This window comes from Aplidium turbinatum, chromosome 7 (assembly GCF_918807975.1).
Source record: "Aplidium turbinatum chromosome 7, kaAplTurb1.1, whole genome shotgun sequence".
Taxonomy (NCBI): domain Eukaryota; kingdom Metazoa; phylum Chordata; class Ascidiacea; order Aplousobranchia; family Polyclinidae; genus Aplidium; species Aplidium turbinatum.
Genome location: NC_137478.1, coordinates 8,901,206 through 8,916,594, shown reverse-complemented (window position 1 = coordinate 8,916,594; position 15,389 = coordinate 8,901,206). Strand labels below are relative to the sequence as shown.

Sequence of the window (15,389 nt, the reverse complement as noted above, 5' to 3'; positions counted from 1 at the left end):
TTTTGATCTTTGCCCAGGACTAACAAAAAATTTCCACAATACAAGTTTTTGTTTTCAACAGCTTTAAACTTTTCTCAAATTGCAGCATTCCTTATCTGGCAACGCTACTGAGGCTATATTTACACTATAGTATATAGTGTAAATATATCTAAACACAGCCTACAATTATACTGAAATCATGAAACTTCTCTGATCTCTGATATATATACAGTACAATATTTTTGAGTTTTTAGGGTTTGTTAATTCATTTTGCTATATTAATGCAAGCAAGTTTCATAAAAGCAGTGCTGGAAAATAATTTTTGTCCTTGTAGCAGGGCCAAATGTCATAACAGTCTAACAGAAATTGAAAAAAAAAGATGAGTGAAAGTGCGATATTTGAGTAAAAAATCATAGGTCTTCACTTCTGTTGAAGTACAAGTACTTTTAACTCTAGACAGAATTAGAAGTGTCCTAGTTGCAGTGCAACCTACTTTTTCCAGCACTGCAGAAAGGTGCTGATTTTCAAAAATATGTTCAGTATATGAATATCAACAAATATATATATATTTTTTTCTTAAGTTTTTCTTTTTGTTTGTTTTCACTATTATTTCTTAGCAGTCTTTTTTGGCCAGGCCATTCCAATCTTATTCTTGAATTTCAGGAAAAGTGTCAATATTGATTCAAACAGGCATTCTGTAGTTATGCAAGGTGTCTGTAAAGTCTCGATACATAGTATAGTGATAGATGTAGGTACATTTACATAATTGGTAGATTGAAAATAGAAATATATTCAACTTTGTTTTCTACTGAGTACTGACCACTTGCTGTGGAAATGAAGAGAAAGTGACCTCCAATCCTGCATAAATGCAATTTTGCTCAAACAAGCAAAGAAAACCAAAGGAGTGAAAATAAAAAGCAACAGCCTATTGAGTATTGATCCAGAAATGAACTTGGTATTTCTTAATGTCATGAACCAATAGCAATGCATTCTTCATGTATTGATGAATTTAAAGTTGTAAACACCACTACAATACTGCATTCTTTGTGAAATAATGGAGTGTTAAACCTAATGTATTCTTTGTATTATATTTTAAACAGATCTGATATTAAAATAGAAACACTGTTCAGAACACCATGTGTGCATTGGCCTTGTGGATTAACCCGCACCCCAAATTTTGCTTGTGATTTGTGAGATCATGCGACATGTCGCGCTGGGGGGGCCCGGCAGCAACATTTGCACCGGGGCCCGGCAGGGCTCTTGGAGGCCCTGGTCAGGGCTTTTAGTTTTTTGCAGTCAACACTTCAGTCTCGGCTTCCGAACCTGCGCCAGTGATTTCAAACTCATAAACAAGAAAATGAAACTTGAAAATACTTCATAAAATTACAGTGATAAGTTTGTCGCTATACCAACATTGCACCACAAATCTCTAACAGAACAACCCAACATCAGACACAAAAATATCATAGGCTATCGACGTTTGATGTTTTCTTGACTCAGCCAAAGGCAGATGACAAAGACTTATGAAAAACGGTTGAGGAAAGTGGGACAAAAATATAAAATCCGTTGTCAATAAATTTTACGATGAAAACTTCGGTTTCAGTATCTGCTTATCACTTAGGTGGGCTATAAAGATTTCTTCCTGCCAAATATCATTTAATATTAAAAAAGTTGCTTTATGGATTATGGGTGAAAGTAGTTAAAGTTTAGTGCCGATATTTTTTACAAACAAAAAACGGAAAGTATGCATTAACAGGAAGCCAAAGACTAGACTAAATTAGATTGCCCGAAACCTGTTCAGTTTGAACAAAAGTTTTAGTGGCACAAACATTCTGCTCTTATATTTTCCATGAAAATCAGTAGCTTGAAATAATATCGCAAATAAGTAAACTGATGAAAACGGTTTTTGACACATGTTGTTCTGCTGTTTGACATATTGAAAGTCGTTTAAACATCTCCGATTTTGAGCAATTTCCTTTTTTGTAGTTTCTCATCGTCAATTGCCTCATGCAAGATTTTACGTGTAGCTCACGCCTAAGCAAGACTCAGTAGACTAGACTTTCGAGATAACACAGCTTTTAAGCTATAGCACAATCATCATCCATTTTGGCCTGTACTGCTGAGCAAAAGCATTCTTCCTTTAGGGAACGTTCAAATCTTACGTAACGCTTTTTTTCCGAATTTTTACCCCCCCTCCCCCATGTAACGCCAACGTAACGCTTTTTTCAATCCCCCCCTCCCCCATGTAACGCTTTTTCACTACGAATTCAGCACAAAAAAACTACCATTCCGTACTCGAAAGCGTTACGTAACGTTTTGCTTGAACCTCCTCCCCCCCGATGTGACGCTAACGTAACGCTTTGCATAAACCCCCCCTCCCCCTCGAAGGCGTTACGTAATATTTGAACGTTCCCTTAAGCAAAATAATAAAAGTAAAATGTTAACAAGCCAGATTAGCCCATTATGGCATAGGCTAGTTTATTTTTTTCTTCCTTTTCCCCACAGCTCTAGCTTTGTTGATGTGCCTACTTTTCAAAATTACACATTGGATGATATAGGCTATCTACACTTTGGATCGGATGTGATTGCAACTACAGTACACTGATACAAGAAGTTTTAAATCAGTGGTTCTCAACCGGGGGTCCGCGAAGCGATTTTAGAGGGTTCGAGAAGTTTCCAAGTTTGTAGCATGATTGATAAATTACAAAATTTAAAAATTGGTTGGTTCTGGGCTACTTTGTTTGTGCATTACCGTGATTTTCAAACTGTAGGCTACTTCTTATGCTTAACTTGCAGAAGAAATGCAAACGTTTGTCAGCAGTCTATCACCACTCACAGCTTTGCAATGACAAAGATTATAACGAATTAAAATTAATTAAAAATGAAAAAAGAGAGAAATTGTTTGTAACGGTCGCAAAAATTCTATTGATTTTTGATAAAATTTATAGAAAAACATCAAACCAACATATAGATTAGGCGCTGCTGATTTTTGATGCAGCGTGCCAACATAAAGCTCATAACATAATTTCGTCAATGTCATCAAACGTCACAAGTAGCCTACTTCGCGAGTTCAGCAAATTCTTTTAAGTGTGTCGTTTCGAAACATTTGATTCCATTATAGGAGAAGCAATATACCAAAATTGTAGATAAAACTTTTGTAATGGTCCGCGACCGCTCCTAAGGTACCAAAAGGGGTCTGCCAAAAAAAAAGGTTGAGAACCACTTTTTTGAATATTAGTGGTAGCCTACATTTCAACACAGACCGGCACCTTTTAAAAACACTTTGATGACCAATCTAAACTGGATCATTTCAGAAACATTAGCCTACAGTAGGCTAAGCTACACACTATAATAGGACACAACATCCTGCCATCCCAAGTCTTTCCAAAAGTCTCCAACAAACTCCCACCCTTGAGAGAAGAGAGTGGTGCTGCCTTAATAGAGCCCGCTGCGGAGTCCGGAGAAATAAAAGCAACCTTTTCCGATGGAAGATGAATCCTGACCTAACGTGTGATTGCGGCCTAGACAATCAGACGATGAAGCACATCCTCACCAACTGCCCCCTTAGCCCTTCATGTGATGACAACGATCTCAAAAACATCACAAACAATGCTCTTACCTGGCTCCGACACTGGCGTGACAAGCTATGAATGAATGAGCTACACACTACACAGTTCCTGCCAAACGCGCAAGCTTTCAAATTTAGATGATTGATTTTGAGTGTGGAAATTTTTATCTTCGAACTGAGAAAGCTTTTTGGAGAGCTTAATCCTGGTAGTTTCGTGTACTTGTAGAGGCTTTGAACCGCGGTATAGGCACTTAAACATAAAAGGTTTTGTTTAACCAATGAAACATTGAACTAATCAGAAGTTAGAAACACATCGTTTTAACCTATGTCAGAAGTTATAAGGAAAACAGAGAATAAACGCAAACATCTCTGATATGAAGTAGGCTAAATTAAGTCAACGCATCTCCGTCCACAGCTCGGCGTAGAATAGAGGATTAGGGCTGTGGTAATCATTTCGATGCCGTGTGTTCGATTCCTATCTAAACCATAACACTTTTTCTTCAATAAAGTTCAAATTAGTAGCAACTCTCTGGCTGAATGCAAGAAGGGCAACAATTGAATGGTAGTCACTTAAATATGCTCCGATTTGGTTTACGGTGTCACGGGTTTTACAAGGAACTGTCCTATTTAAGTGGCTACCTTGAACCACAGGTCTGGTCACCAAAATTGACAATAAAGTAAAGTTTCCCTATCGCTTGTTGTTGAAGTGTTGTCAGGGAAAGAACAGTCCTTAAATACTTTGCTGAAGCGCACATTCCGAGAACCAAACCAGAGCTGCTTGATTTTGTGGTTTCTTTGTTTATAAAGTGAGGCTCAACCAATTGAGCTATCTAGACTGGAGATGGTGCTTTGCATAGGCTACTTCTCCTGTAAGGTGATTAATATGCAATCGTTGTATTGCTTTTACCTTTTTTTGGACTTCTTCTGTGTTGGCATGCAGCCTATTGTCTTCTCTAAAATGGTCAGAAAAAAAATGAACTGAACTTGTTTTTTGTCCTCGTGTTTGCTGAGCTTGGTTGGAACACTGTCATCATGCAGATCACAATTAATTAAATTTTATCCGCCAGCTGGCGGTAAAGATACCACAGGACAAGTGTGGAAAAATTGCGAACTAATCGCATAGGTCTACCGGTGATCCAAAAGAAACATGCGTAGCCTGCTGCCCTCATTTTGCTAATGAAAATTCCCGAAAAACGTTTGGTTTCGGGCTGTTAATTCCAAAATTCCAAGCACATAATACACAAGCAGCTTAGGCTACCTCAAAGGAAGAAAATTATCCCCGACAAAATATAACTAGATTTAATTTATTATCATTCAGTCATAGTTTTAGAAGGTACTTTTGGTGTATTATCAAGCACATTAAAAATTTAGGTGTTTAGCTCTCAACAATCCGTCCTTCAAAAACATTGCAAATAAAAGGTCATGTGCAAACATAGCAAAAAGTTTTCAACAAGTTTAATGAAAAAATCTCATGCTGGTTAATTGTGAATAGACAATCTGTAGACACTTTTCTATGGTACAAGAAAATCACCCTTTTACTAAAATGGTAATTGTTAATAATTATAAAATCGAGAACAATTTGATAGAGAAGTTTTAATGCAAAACATTTCTCACTAATCGTCAAATTTCCATTTTCAATCACCAAAGTTAACGTTAAATGAAAGTTTTGTTGAAAAAACTTGTTGTATGAAAGTAATGGTCTTATAAGCAGCAATAAAGCATTGCATTGATTTCAGGGGGTCTTTAAAATTTTAAAACAATGTCTTTGTGAAGCCATTTAATCACTAGCTTTGTGCCAGGCTAATCACCTAGTTTAGATTTTGATTTCTCAAATTTTGTTGCTAAGCAGCAATTCAGTTACAATGAAATTAGTTCAGAAGTATTTCTATCATTTGTCTTAACCGATAATCGCTGAGGTAAACCGTAAACAAACAACCGATGCTTTTGCTAACTCATGGTAAAAGAATGATTTGTCACGTAGACAAATTGTCTCAACAAATAGCCTACTTTTTAAATTAGTTGGGGTAATAGGTTATTAAGTTTTAAAACCATTCTTTCGTTTACTCTACACTGGGAAACATGCAAAAATCAATGTGACATGTTGTGTCATATCAATCTTTATGGATGAGTTGAGTTCAATAATTTTATAATTGTTGCATATTGTGTAGGCTATGGCTTCCCAAACTGGGGGTCGCAACCCGCAAGGGGTCATGTAACGCACTTCAAGGGTGGCAGAAAGTACACCAATTTTACACAAAGTATACTGCATATTATCCTATGATACTTTTCAGGCGTTTATATCAAAACGCAGTTGTTAAAACTGGTCTAACTGTTCGAAACATTATTCTTAACTGAGCTGTAGATTCTGCGTAAACCAGCCTAGCCCTGGTAGTGGGCTGGCGGATCGCATGATAGTAGTTAAATATTGAAAACGTAAAACTAATCAAATCAATGGATAGCTCGGTAAAACGATCGAACAGTAACAGTAATTTCGACGATTTTTTCACGGAATTGGGGCTGTTTTAGAAGGGCTGTGTTGGTATGTGTACTGATAATGTTGCATAATACTGCAATTAAAACTGTATTCACGTCATTTGAATAGAGACAAGAAAATTATTGTTACTGTAGTCCAATTTAAAGCAATTTATTTTTTATTTTTGAAATCACTACTTTTCTTCAAAAAATTATCATCACTTGAGCGTGTCCATTTACAATACATACAGCAGCACTTTTTTAATTATGGTGTTTGAGAAAGAGAATTATTAAGAAACAAATTTATTCAGTCAAGCCCTTTAAAGAAAGTGTTGTATTGAAACACGTCAATCCCAACAAATGCTATGTATAGTGCCTTAGCTACTGACGTAAGCAGTGATTCTTCAAGACCCACAGAACCCAATCTGAGGTTAAATTACGCCATTTCCGTTGTTTAGTTAGAGTTGTGAAAGACGATGTTATGCTTTTCCATGTTATGTCTATGTTAACCAAGCAATTATAAAATTAATTTTTAGTTGAGTGAAATCGATACTGCAGATATTGTAAATTATATTTTTATCTGATTTTTGACCAACCACAAGAAGAAACTTTTTTAAGTTAAAGATGAATTTAAACTTTAGGCTAATTCTATTAGCCAATTAGGTGGAAGTTGCTGCAACAAAAGTCTTGATATAGGCTACGGTAGTTAAGGTTTAGACAACACACAGAAATAAAGTATACTGTAGGCAGTGGCGTACGCAGGATTTTCTCAAGGGGGGGGCCATTGAGAGTAGCGTAGCCAGGAATTTTGAAAGGGGGGTTTTGACGACCGGCGGGCGAAGCCCGACGGCGTTTTCGCTTAAGACGACACCCAGCGGCGGGGGGTCTGGGGGGCCTCCCCCAGAAAATTTTGAAAAATTACTTTGAATTTGGTGCATTCTGAGAGCATTTTCAACAAAAATGTGGGTATGAATATTCCTGTAAAATGGTGCTGTCAGGTGACATAGCAAAAGGATAAGATCATGTTTTCTTTGGCATTTTTCGGAAATAAAGCTAAGTCTCTATGTTTTCTTGTTGTTAATTCCTGGCTGAGATGTTTGAATGTTTGGTATTGGCAAAAGTTGCTCTTTAATGCAGTTTTGTTTAAAATTAGGCAAGTTTTTTTTAGACTGAAACCATCATTCCCAAGCATAAAGAAACTGAAAGCATCATTCTCAATATCGTGACGTCACACGCGTGCCAAAGTGGGGTTGTAACCCCCAAGGCCCACCCCCTCCTTTGGCTATGCCACTGGCCATTGATATCCCAGACGTCTTCATGATATCCCAGTATGGTTTTAGTTTAGACTTTATCCATTTCTCTCTCACTAATCACTATAATAGGCTTACAGAACACTATGCTACATTGGCATACCTGGGGTGGGGTAGGTGGATTGGGCCATGTATTTCGTATTGGCTTAGTCTATAAAACAACATTGTTACAGTAATTGCTTTGACAGAGCAATGCAAAACATATTAAATGCCTTAATCTACGTCGTTAACTACTAAAACATTTTTAAGGGGGGGGGGGGGGGGCATGGCCCAATGCCCCCACCCCCTGCGTACGCCACTGACTGTAGGTAGGTTGCTTTCCGTATAACTTTTGCAACAGGCTTGTTAATTATGTTAGACACAAGTTATAATACAGAACAATGCATTTTTGTTAAAATGTTTTAATGTACGGCATTGCTACGTTTGGTTACAGCGTTCCATAATTTTATATGCAAGTGTCAGTTTTGGTCAAAATTTATTGAGCCAAGTTTAATTTAATCTTGATTGAAATTATTTTAAGTGACGTCAGTATTTAGCAGTACCTTGTCGTATTTAAAAAAAAAAGTAATACAAAGTGAGGAATTAACACTTTTGATGCCCGTCAGTTGAATGTTGTCGAGGCTAGATTACCATTGGATGTTGAAGATAATCATCATCTATATTTCCTACGTTTTCTGGTTGAGCGTCAATGACTTTATCTAAAGGTCACTGTTAATTGTAGTCCGTCGTGCTGACTGGTAAAACGTCTGAAATAAATCTGGTTATCATTTTCAATATCTCGTAATTAGTAGCTTACCATTCAGTCATCACTCATCGCAAAAACAAGTCAGAGTTTTAAAATTGGAAGCAGTCTCATTCGGCACTTATGGTGTTGTTATGATGATGCAATATGTGAGGACACAAAGAAAGGAGTGGACGAGATGTAAAAGACTTGAATGTAAGAGCTAGAAGCCACAAAAGAAAGTTTTTGATTTGATCACAGACTGTTCATAGATTGCATATCAACCTATTTGACTTATCTACAGTAAAACCAGGAACACAAACGGAAAAACAAAAATAAATATGAGTTTTTGATTTTTCAGAGCTTTCAGAAAGAACTTAAATAACAGACAATGCAATACTATATTTCTTTTCACCATCAACGGGAATTTTACTTTTTATGTAAAAACATTAAAAAAATTTGCTTTTTGAATAACAAGAGACCCTAAATGATGCACGTAGGCTATATGGAATGATGTTGAAATGACGCAACTGTCCAGCATTTTCTAAGAAAAAGTGGGCCGTCAACAAGCAAAACACGAAGTTGTTGCCTGTTGAAAAACTTTGCATAAGGTGTGGTAATCTTTTTCGATCTTATGTAATTCTGACTAATAATTTGTTTGAAACCGCGATAAAGTCGTAACATGAAAAGGAAGTCAATGTAATATTTTATAATTGAGCTGTTATTTGAATAACTAAAGTATTGGACATGATTTATCGCACTAAGTTGGAAGTAGACTGCTGTAGGCGACAGAGTGCAGGTCTTTACGAAAAAGTGAATAAATTATGCTCTTTTTCGAAACTGAAGCTAACTTTTTTAACTTTAATTAACCCTTCACTTAAAAGGTACTTCAAATTACTGTAGTTAGAAAAAAGGCGATTTTGGTAATCTTTATTTTTTCTTGAAAATTAGTCTGCTACGACCTTTATTCTGTACATAATAACCTTACCCGTGTTTTTCTGTGTCTTTGTGATTTATTCAGCTGAAAGAGTTTGTGCCACGAGTTACTAAAGGATTGTAGAGCATACCATGATGCTTGACACAAATGTAGATGGTATTGCAAAGAAAGTCACTGCAACGAGTTACTAATTCTAGTAACAATACTACCAGTGGAATAGCCATTTTTTTGTCTCGTGCGTACGATTAATGAAAAGATGGCCTACGTTGCCCGACGTTGAAACGACGTAAATTAGGCAATTTTATCTAGATGGAAATTGAATTACCAACAATATATTCAAATGATGATAACAGTAATGCAGAGAATGCACAAAACAACTTTGATGGTTGCAGAATATCTCGAGTATCAAGCAAGCTTTTTGATACAAATCAGAACATTTAAGACATAAAGATTCTACAGTTGAATCAGTGATTTCTTAAAAAATATATCTGGCGTAGTAAAAAGAGATGTTAGTATGTGCACAGATGTCGTATACTTTACTAATTCAAAAATTTATCGAAAATTCACTTAGAGAATCATATCAACAATAATTTTATGCTGAAAGGAGCGTTTTTCCTGGCAATTTTTTATCCGATGTTCATTCTTGGCTAAAGTTTTCTTACAGTATTTTTTGAAAAGCAGAATTTATTTGGTCTCTAAAACAAATTTTAGTTTTGTAAACATATGATATGCATGTGAACATGTTTATGGTTAAAATTATTGCAAACGCTGATTAATGTTGAACAGTGATGATATTATGCATGTAAGCATTTCTTAATTCTTCTTACACAGACCCATCTTGTGACATACGCCTACATTGAATTACAATTCCGTAGAGATTCGCTAAAGCCATTTGAGAGTTCATTGGTTCTCTTGCAGGCTTAGCCACTAAAGCAAAAGGGGATTTTACGGTTTTTAAATATTTGTAACACTGTTTAGACGTTTGATAAAGTCAAAACAATGCAAAAAAATATGATGGTTTTGTTTTGGTTAAATTCTCCTCGTTTGATGTCGATTTGTTGTCAACAAACCAAACAATGAGTGACATCAGTTGTTGAGTAAAAATGACATAGACGCTGTCTAAAAATTTTCAAAGAATGAATTTCTATCCGCATCCGAAGGAAATTGCATCACAGTTTTCTTCTGTTGGTGTGATGGAATTACGAGGAAAGCATTGCGATGTTTTAAGGCGACCAAGAGTAAACAGGTATCGGCGATGGGCTAGGTTTTAAACTATAGAGCAACGTAATACAGAAGAAACACATAATTAGCAACCCAACCGTACTCATACGTAGCCATATGACAGCAATCGACTGATGTGGACTAAGCTCACTTTCGGGCCTGCTTGTATTGTTTGTTAGATTTATCCTTTTGTTTTATTTATTACGTATTCATTTGAGACGCAGCGTATATTATTACGTAATACTTACTCTGCAACGTACTTGCACAGGAAGTGAATTAATCAGGAGAAACACAAGGTATCTTTTTTAGAAGTTAAACAGCGTAGCATGTGTGTATGTGCAACTAGGTAACTTTTATGGTTCAACATAAAACAAGAAAAATTTAGTGTGCCTTTAAAATGAACAAGAAAGATAAAAAAGCAAAAGTGAAACGAGACTAAAATGGTTAAATCTACGAGTCTGTTATGCCTTTTTATTTTATGGTGTCGCATGGCCACCTAAAGATACGGCCTGATTTGTCACATTTTGCAGAAATTTCCAGGTTTTTCTAGCTTTGGGCGAACGTTTAAATAATGTTTTCTAAAAATTAGATTTTTACGCTTTCTTTATTCTTTTCCCCAGATGACACAATAGGTTTTAACATCCTCACATGTTGAAAAACAAAGAAATTTTGATTTTGTAAATTTTAGTCAGACTGTTAATTTTCAATAACAGTCTGATTTTGCGTTTTTCAACTTACTTTTTCTCATTTGCTACTGCTTCCCCAAGGCAGCAAAAAAGTTTTATGTCATTAGGAAACCGCAAAAAGTAAGAACATCTAAAAAAATGCCAGTCAATCACCAGCAGTAGCTGTAATCAAAATCTGCAAAATGTGACAAATCAGGCCGCATCTCCAGGTGGCCATGGGTGTCGTCTTAATGCAGGCTATAGGCTTCTTAAAAATTTTGACAACTGCAAAGAGAAATTTATTTATGAAAAGAAACTTATAATTTTAATGCAACCGTATACAAATAGATCACTTTGTTCAATTTTCTCAACAAAGAGATACCCATTTCTGCAAAAAAGTTTAAAAAGTCTATCAACATTTAACTTTTAGCAATGTTTTGTCTTGTTATATTCAATATTAAACTTGTCAATTTTTTCACATTATTTTTTTTTCGTACACTCTTAAGTTTACACTGTGTGTAACCAGTCGTTTCTCTATGAAGTTTTATGTTATCAAAGTTGATTGTAACGTATAGAGGCGAATTTAATCAATGTAGGCCTACGCATTAACGACGATTTGTTTGCATATCTTTACAGACATCCTATTATCTTGTTGATTAAGTTAACGTTTCATCATGACAACCGATGCTTCAGTGACAACTCTGGCAGACGAAATGATGTCTATAAATGTGACATCGCCAACAGAACTATCAATGACACGCTTGACCATTCTAGGAGTAACAACTTCTCTTTCGGCAATCATTGGAGCATATATTTTTATGGCCCTGATCATTTACGAGTGCAGAGTGCGAAATAGCAAAGGTCAAGGTTCACGTCGTGCGTCGAGAGAGCAGTACGCGTCCATGATGAGGATCAGTGCTATAGCAGCATCACTTATCAGTACTTTAACCTTCACTTTTCAAGTTTTTCAAATTTTTCTTGATTTGGTACAAGACATACGATTCTGCGACGTTCTGATCAAGATTGATTTTACTTTGATCAGCTGCCATTTTATTTCCGTGTACGCAATGCTTTGGTTGCGTCAGAGATCTTTTTACGTTCACGCTAGCACGCGACATCTGACGTCGTGTTATACAAGAGTGATGAGTGTGATGGTACTTATATTTCTTATTCTTATCACTTTCATTAACCCAGCAGTGTTTGACTCCACACAATGGTATGTAAGGACCAGGTTTGGTTGTAAGCTTCAAAGCAGTGCTTTTCCAGCTGAATTTCACTGGGCTGCTCTTGCCGTAATAGCAACTTCGTTTCAGTTAAGTCTTTTGGCTCTGTTCGTGTACCCGTTGGTCAAGCATCGCACTGCATTGAAGTCAAGATCGCAAAAGACTCAAACTGTCAATAAGAAAGCGGAGGGATTTGTTCAAGTTATTCGTCGAGCTTTCTACCTTTGCCTTGTCTGTGTCGTCAGTGACATCATAGTGGTTATAGTAAACGTTGGTGTTGTAACAGAAATCAATTTTATTCCACAAATAGTTGCTGATGTCAATATTCTCATAAATACCATTTGTTCTATCGCTACCTTCGTCGATTGGCGAGAGAGACTCTTCCCATGCGTTGAGATCGGCTCAACCGCAGCTGCACAACGTAAAGAAGCATCCTCATCCGCGATTGGAACGTCGTCAAGAGAAAAAGGAATTTCAGGAGAAAGGCCCTCTTCGGAGGATATAATGGATGAAAAAATTACAATCACCATGGAAAAAGAGTTGGTTGTGTAATGGCCTTTAGGTTGTCACATTGAAGATTCAGATAAAGTTCACAACATGCCAGACAATTGTTGAAAAACCGATTCAGAAAATCTCTATCTGAAATATGTACTTGGCTTTGTACAGCGAGCAATTTGAAGATTTTTGGACTGTATTAAAGAGAACTGTTTTGTGATTGCAAATTTTTTATTACGTTTTAATTTTTGTGTTTTGTACGCTACAAATGCTTCAATTATGACATTTATAGCTAAACGCACGCTCTAATGCTTTACGAGTAGATGGTTGCAAATAGCTTGAAGCTGTAGGTTTTCACCTGACTCTCTTAGGGAGCTCATGTCAGACGAAAGCCTGCAGCTTCGACCTATGTGCCACCTTTTACTCGCAATTTTCATGTTTTGTACCACCAATCAACTCTTCTAATGTTTTAAAAACAATTCTAAATACTTTACAATGTTTTGAGATGTATTGAAAAAGAAAACGCAATTAAATTAAATTTGTAGAGGAAGGTGGGGCAAGACGGGACGTGAGGCATGACGGGACACCGTGGATATTTTTAAAAGTATTAGCTTTAGCGCCCTCTACCCATTTAGATGTTATAGGATATCATGATTCTCGATGACTTGCAAAAAAATAAATGTTCAGAGAAAAAACGATTAATTGTGCTGATTGGAAAAGATTACTATCCTAACACTAAGTTACATAATACTGTAGTAGCCTGTGTTGAAAAACAGGGTTTTGCAATCTTGTTGAAAATCTACATATTTAACTAACAAAGACCATTTAAATTGTTAATCTAGAAAGGGCAATTGTTAAACAATTTTGAAACAATTTGTAAACTTTGAATGCGACCTTATCTAATAGCACATCAACCCCACCCAAACACAGCAAAGCATGTCATTGCTTCTTCTCAAGGGCTATGTTTTGCCAACTCGCGACAGACATTAGCCCTTGTGTTTAGCTTTGAGTTTTCGTTGGCAATCTGTTGAACCATTGTGTATTCTTTGTATGAGGTAATTACTGAAATGTTAATTTGTGTGAGAAAATACATTAGCAATGCAACAAACAACTTTCTTGTTAAAGTCTTGTGTAGTAATCAATGCTACTCATTAAGGTTATTCTATCATTTTATTATTATATCTACTAACAACTAAAAAAAATTGGAATGATGGTGAAACTATTAAGCTATATGTTGTGCTGTTGATGTAACTTCATCATCATTTTAGCAAAATTTAAGACGCCAGTCCGCTTACTAAAGAAGTTGATAGAGGCCGAAGCATCTCATTTCGTGATGGAAAGGTCACCAAAGAAAGCGACATTACGTAGAATCACATATTGACAAAGCTTAACACACACTAGCAGGAAAGCTACACGCCGTACATGTCACAGTACATATTCAAACCATGATTCAAACACTTTAACACAAATTAATTATCTATTAAGTTACCAAAACTTTCTACAATCGTACCAACTCACCAGTGATGTACGCGCATACAAAAATATTGACGCCGTCAGCGTAAACGCAAACGTTTGAAAAACCATACGCCGTAAGCGTCAACGTAACTTGTAAAAAAAGTTGGCGGCGTCAGCGTCAGCGCATACACTAGCGTAAACTCATTTTTTTTGCTAGGTGCCAAACATTCACACGGTATAAACCACTCGAAACAAACAAGTTTTATTTTGAATTTCCACGAAGAAACACAAGCATCTGAAAGTGTTCATCTGACATTTTGCTGCGTTTTGGTTTCAATATGTCTTTGCCCATTGAAAACATTCTTTCAACTTATTCAAAATTTGGAAAGTTTGATAAAAAAAAACTGCAAACAACAGCTAAGATATTAAAATGTATGCGTTGACGCTATGCGCTAAAAAAACGCAAAAACTTTACGGCGTAGCCTCAAGCGACAACTTTCCAAAAAAATGTGCATTAGCGCAAACAAAAAGTCTGCGCCGCATGTCTACGGCGTAAAATTTGCGGCGTATACGTACATCTCTGCAACTCACTAGCCCCTTATCTTAGGTGAAAGTTAACTTTTAAAAACTAGAGAAACGAGAACAAATTTCATAAACGTGAAGTAGTTAGAGGCGCAGTGAACTCACTGAAGGTGGTCATCAAATTTAGGCATTCGCAATGATACATTTTTCATAATATTTTAATGAGAAGAAGAAACGAATTTCTTTTTCAAGTGACTAGAAAACCCTAATCTTGACATCTACTGTTACTATCTGCGTGATATAACCCTCAGAATTTTTAAATTTTGGTGAAGTTTCAAAAATTTATTTTCTATTTTAAAAGAACATAGCCTAGAACTATTTTTTTGTTGTTTGAAAGTCTTTAAACGACTATTTAAAATCTTTTTTTTTATCATTGTCCATCATACGGTGTAGCACAGGGCATAGCGGGAGCTATTGCTTTATTGTCGAACTCGGCCGTGTCTCGATCGTGTATTTTAATCTCATACTGAGTCACTCGAGCAAATGAACAATATCTTGTTGTCAAGCACAACTTTGCAGAGTCTTGTCTATATTTGTTGTATTGGATAATGCAAATAAAACAGACAAACTTTTTGACTATCATGATGATATGCTACATCACCAATATTATGATTCTACAATTTTGACAAGAGTTTTGAAATACCTCGTTGGTGACGACCTGACGTGGGCGTGCATTTAAATGAACCAAATATTGTTTATATTGTGCATTGTTATTTATTTGGTTTGTATTTAGTTTTTTGGATTGGAGTCTTTATCCTCAG

The 15,389-nt window shown here is 36.1% G+C and overlaps 1 protein-coding gene across 1 annotated transcript; it reads left to right on the top strand.

The window, feature by feature from the left end:
- The first annotated feature begins 11,589 nt into the window (after positions 1-11,589).
- LOC145774676 (uncharacterized) lies at positions 11,590-13,820 on the top strand. Its single transcript, XM_082585969.1, has one exon. It carries the CDS (start codon positions 11,590-11,592, stop codon positions 12,646-12,648), a length of 1,059 nt encoding a protein of 352 aa, XP_082442095.1. The 3' UTR covers positions 12,649-13,820.
- Positions 13,821-15,389: the final 1,569 nt, after the last annotated feature.

Coding starts and splice junctions, on each gene's coding strand:
- LOC145774676 (XM_082585969.1), top strand. CDS start 11,590: ATGTCTATAAATGTGACATCGCCAACAGAACTATCAATGACACGCTTG.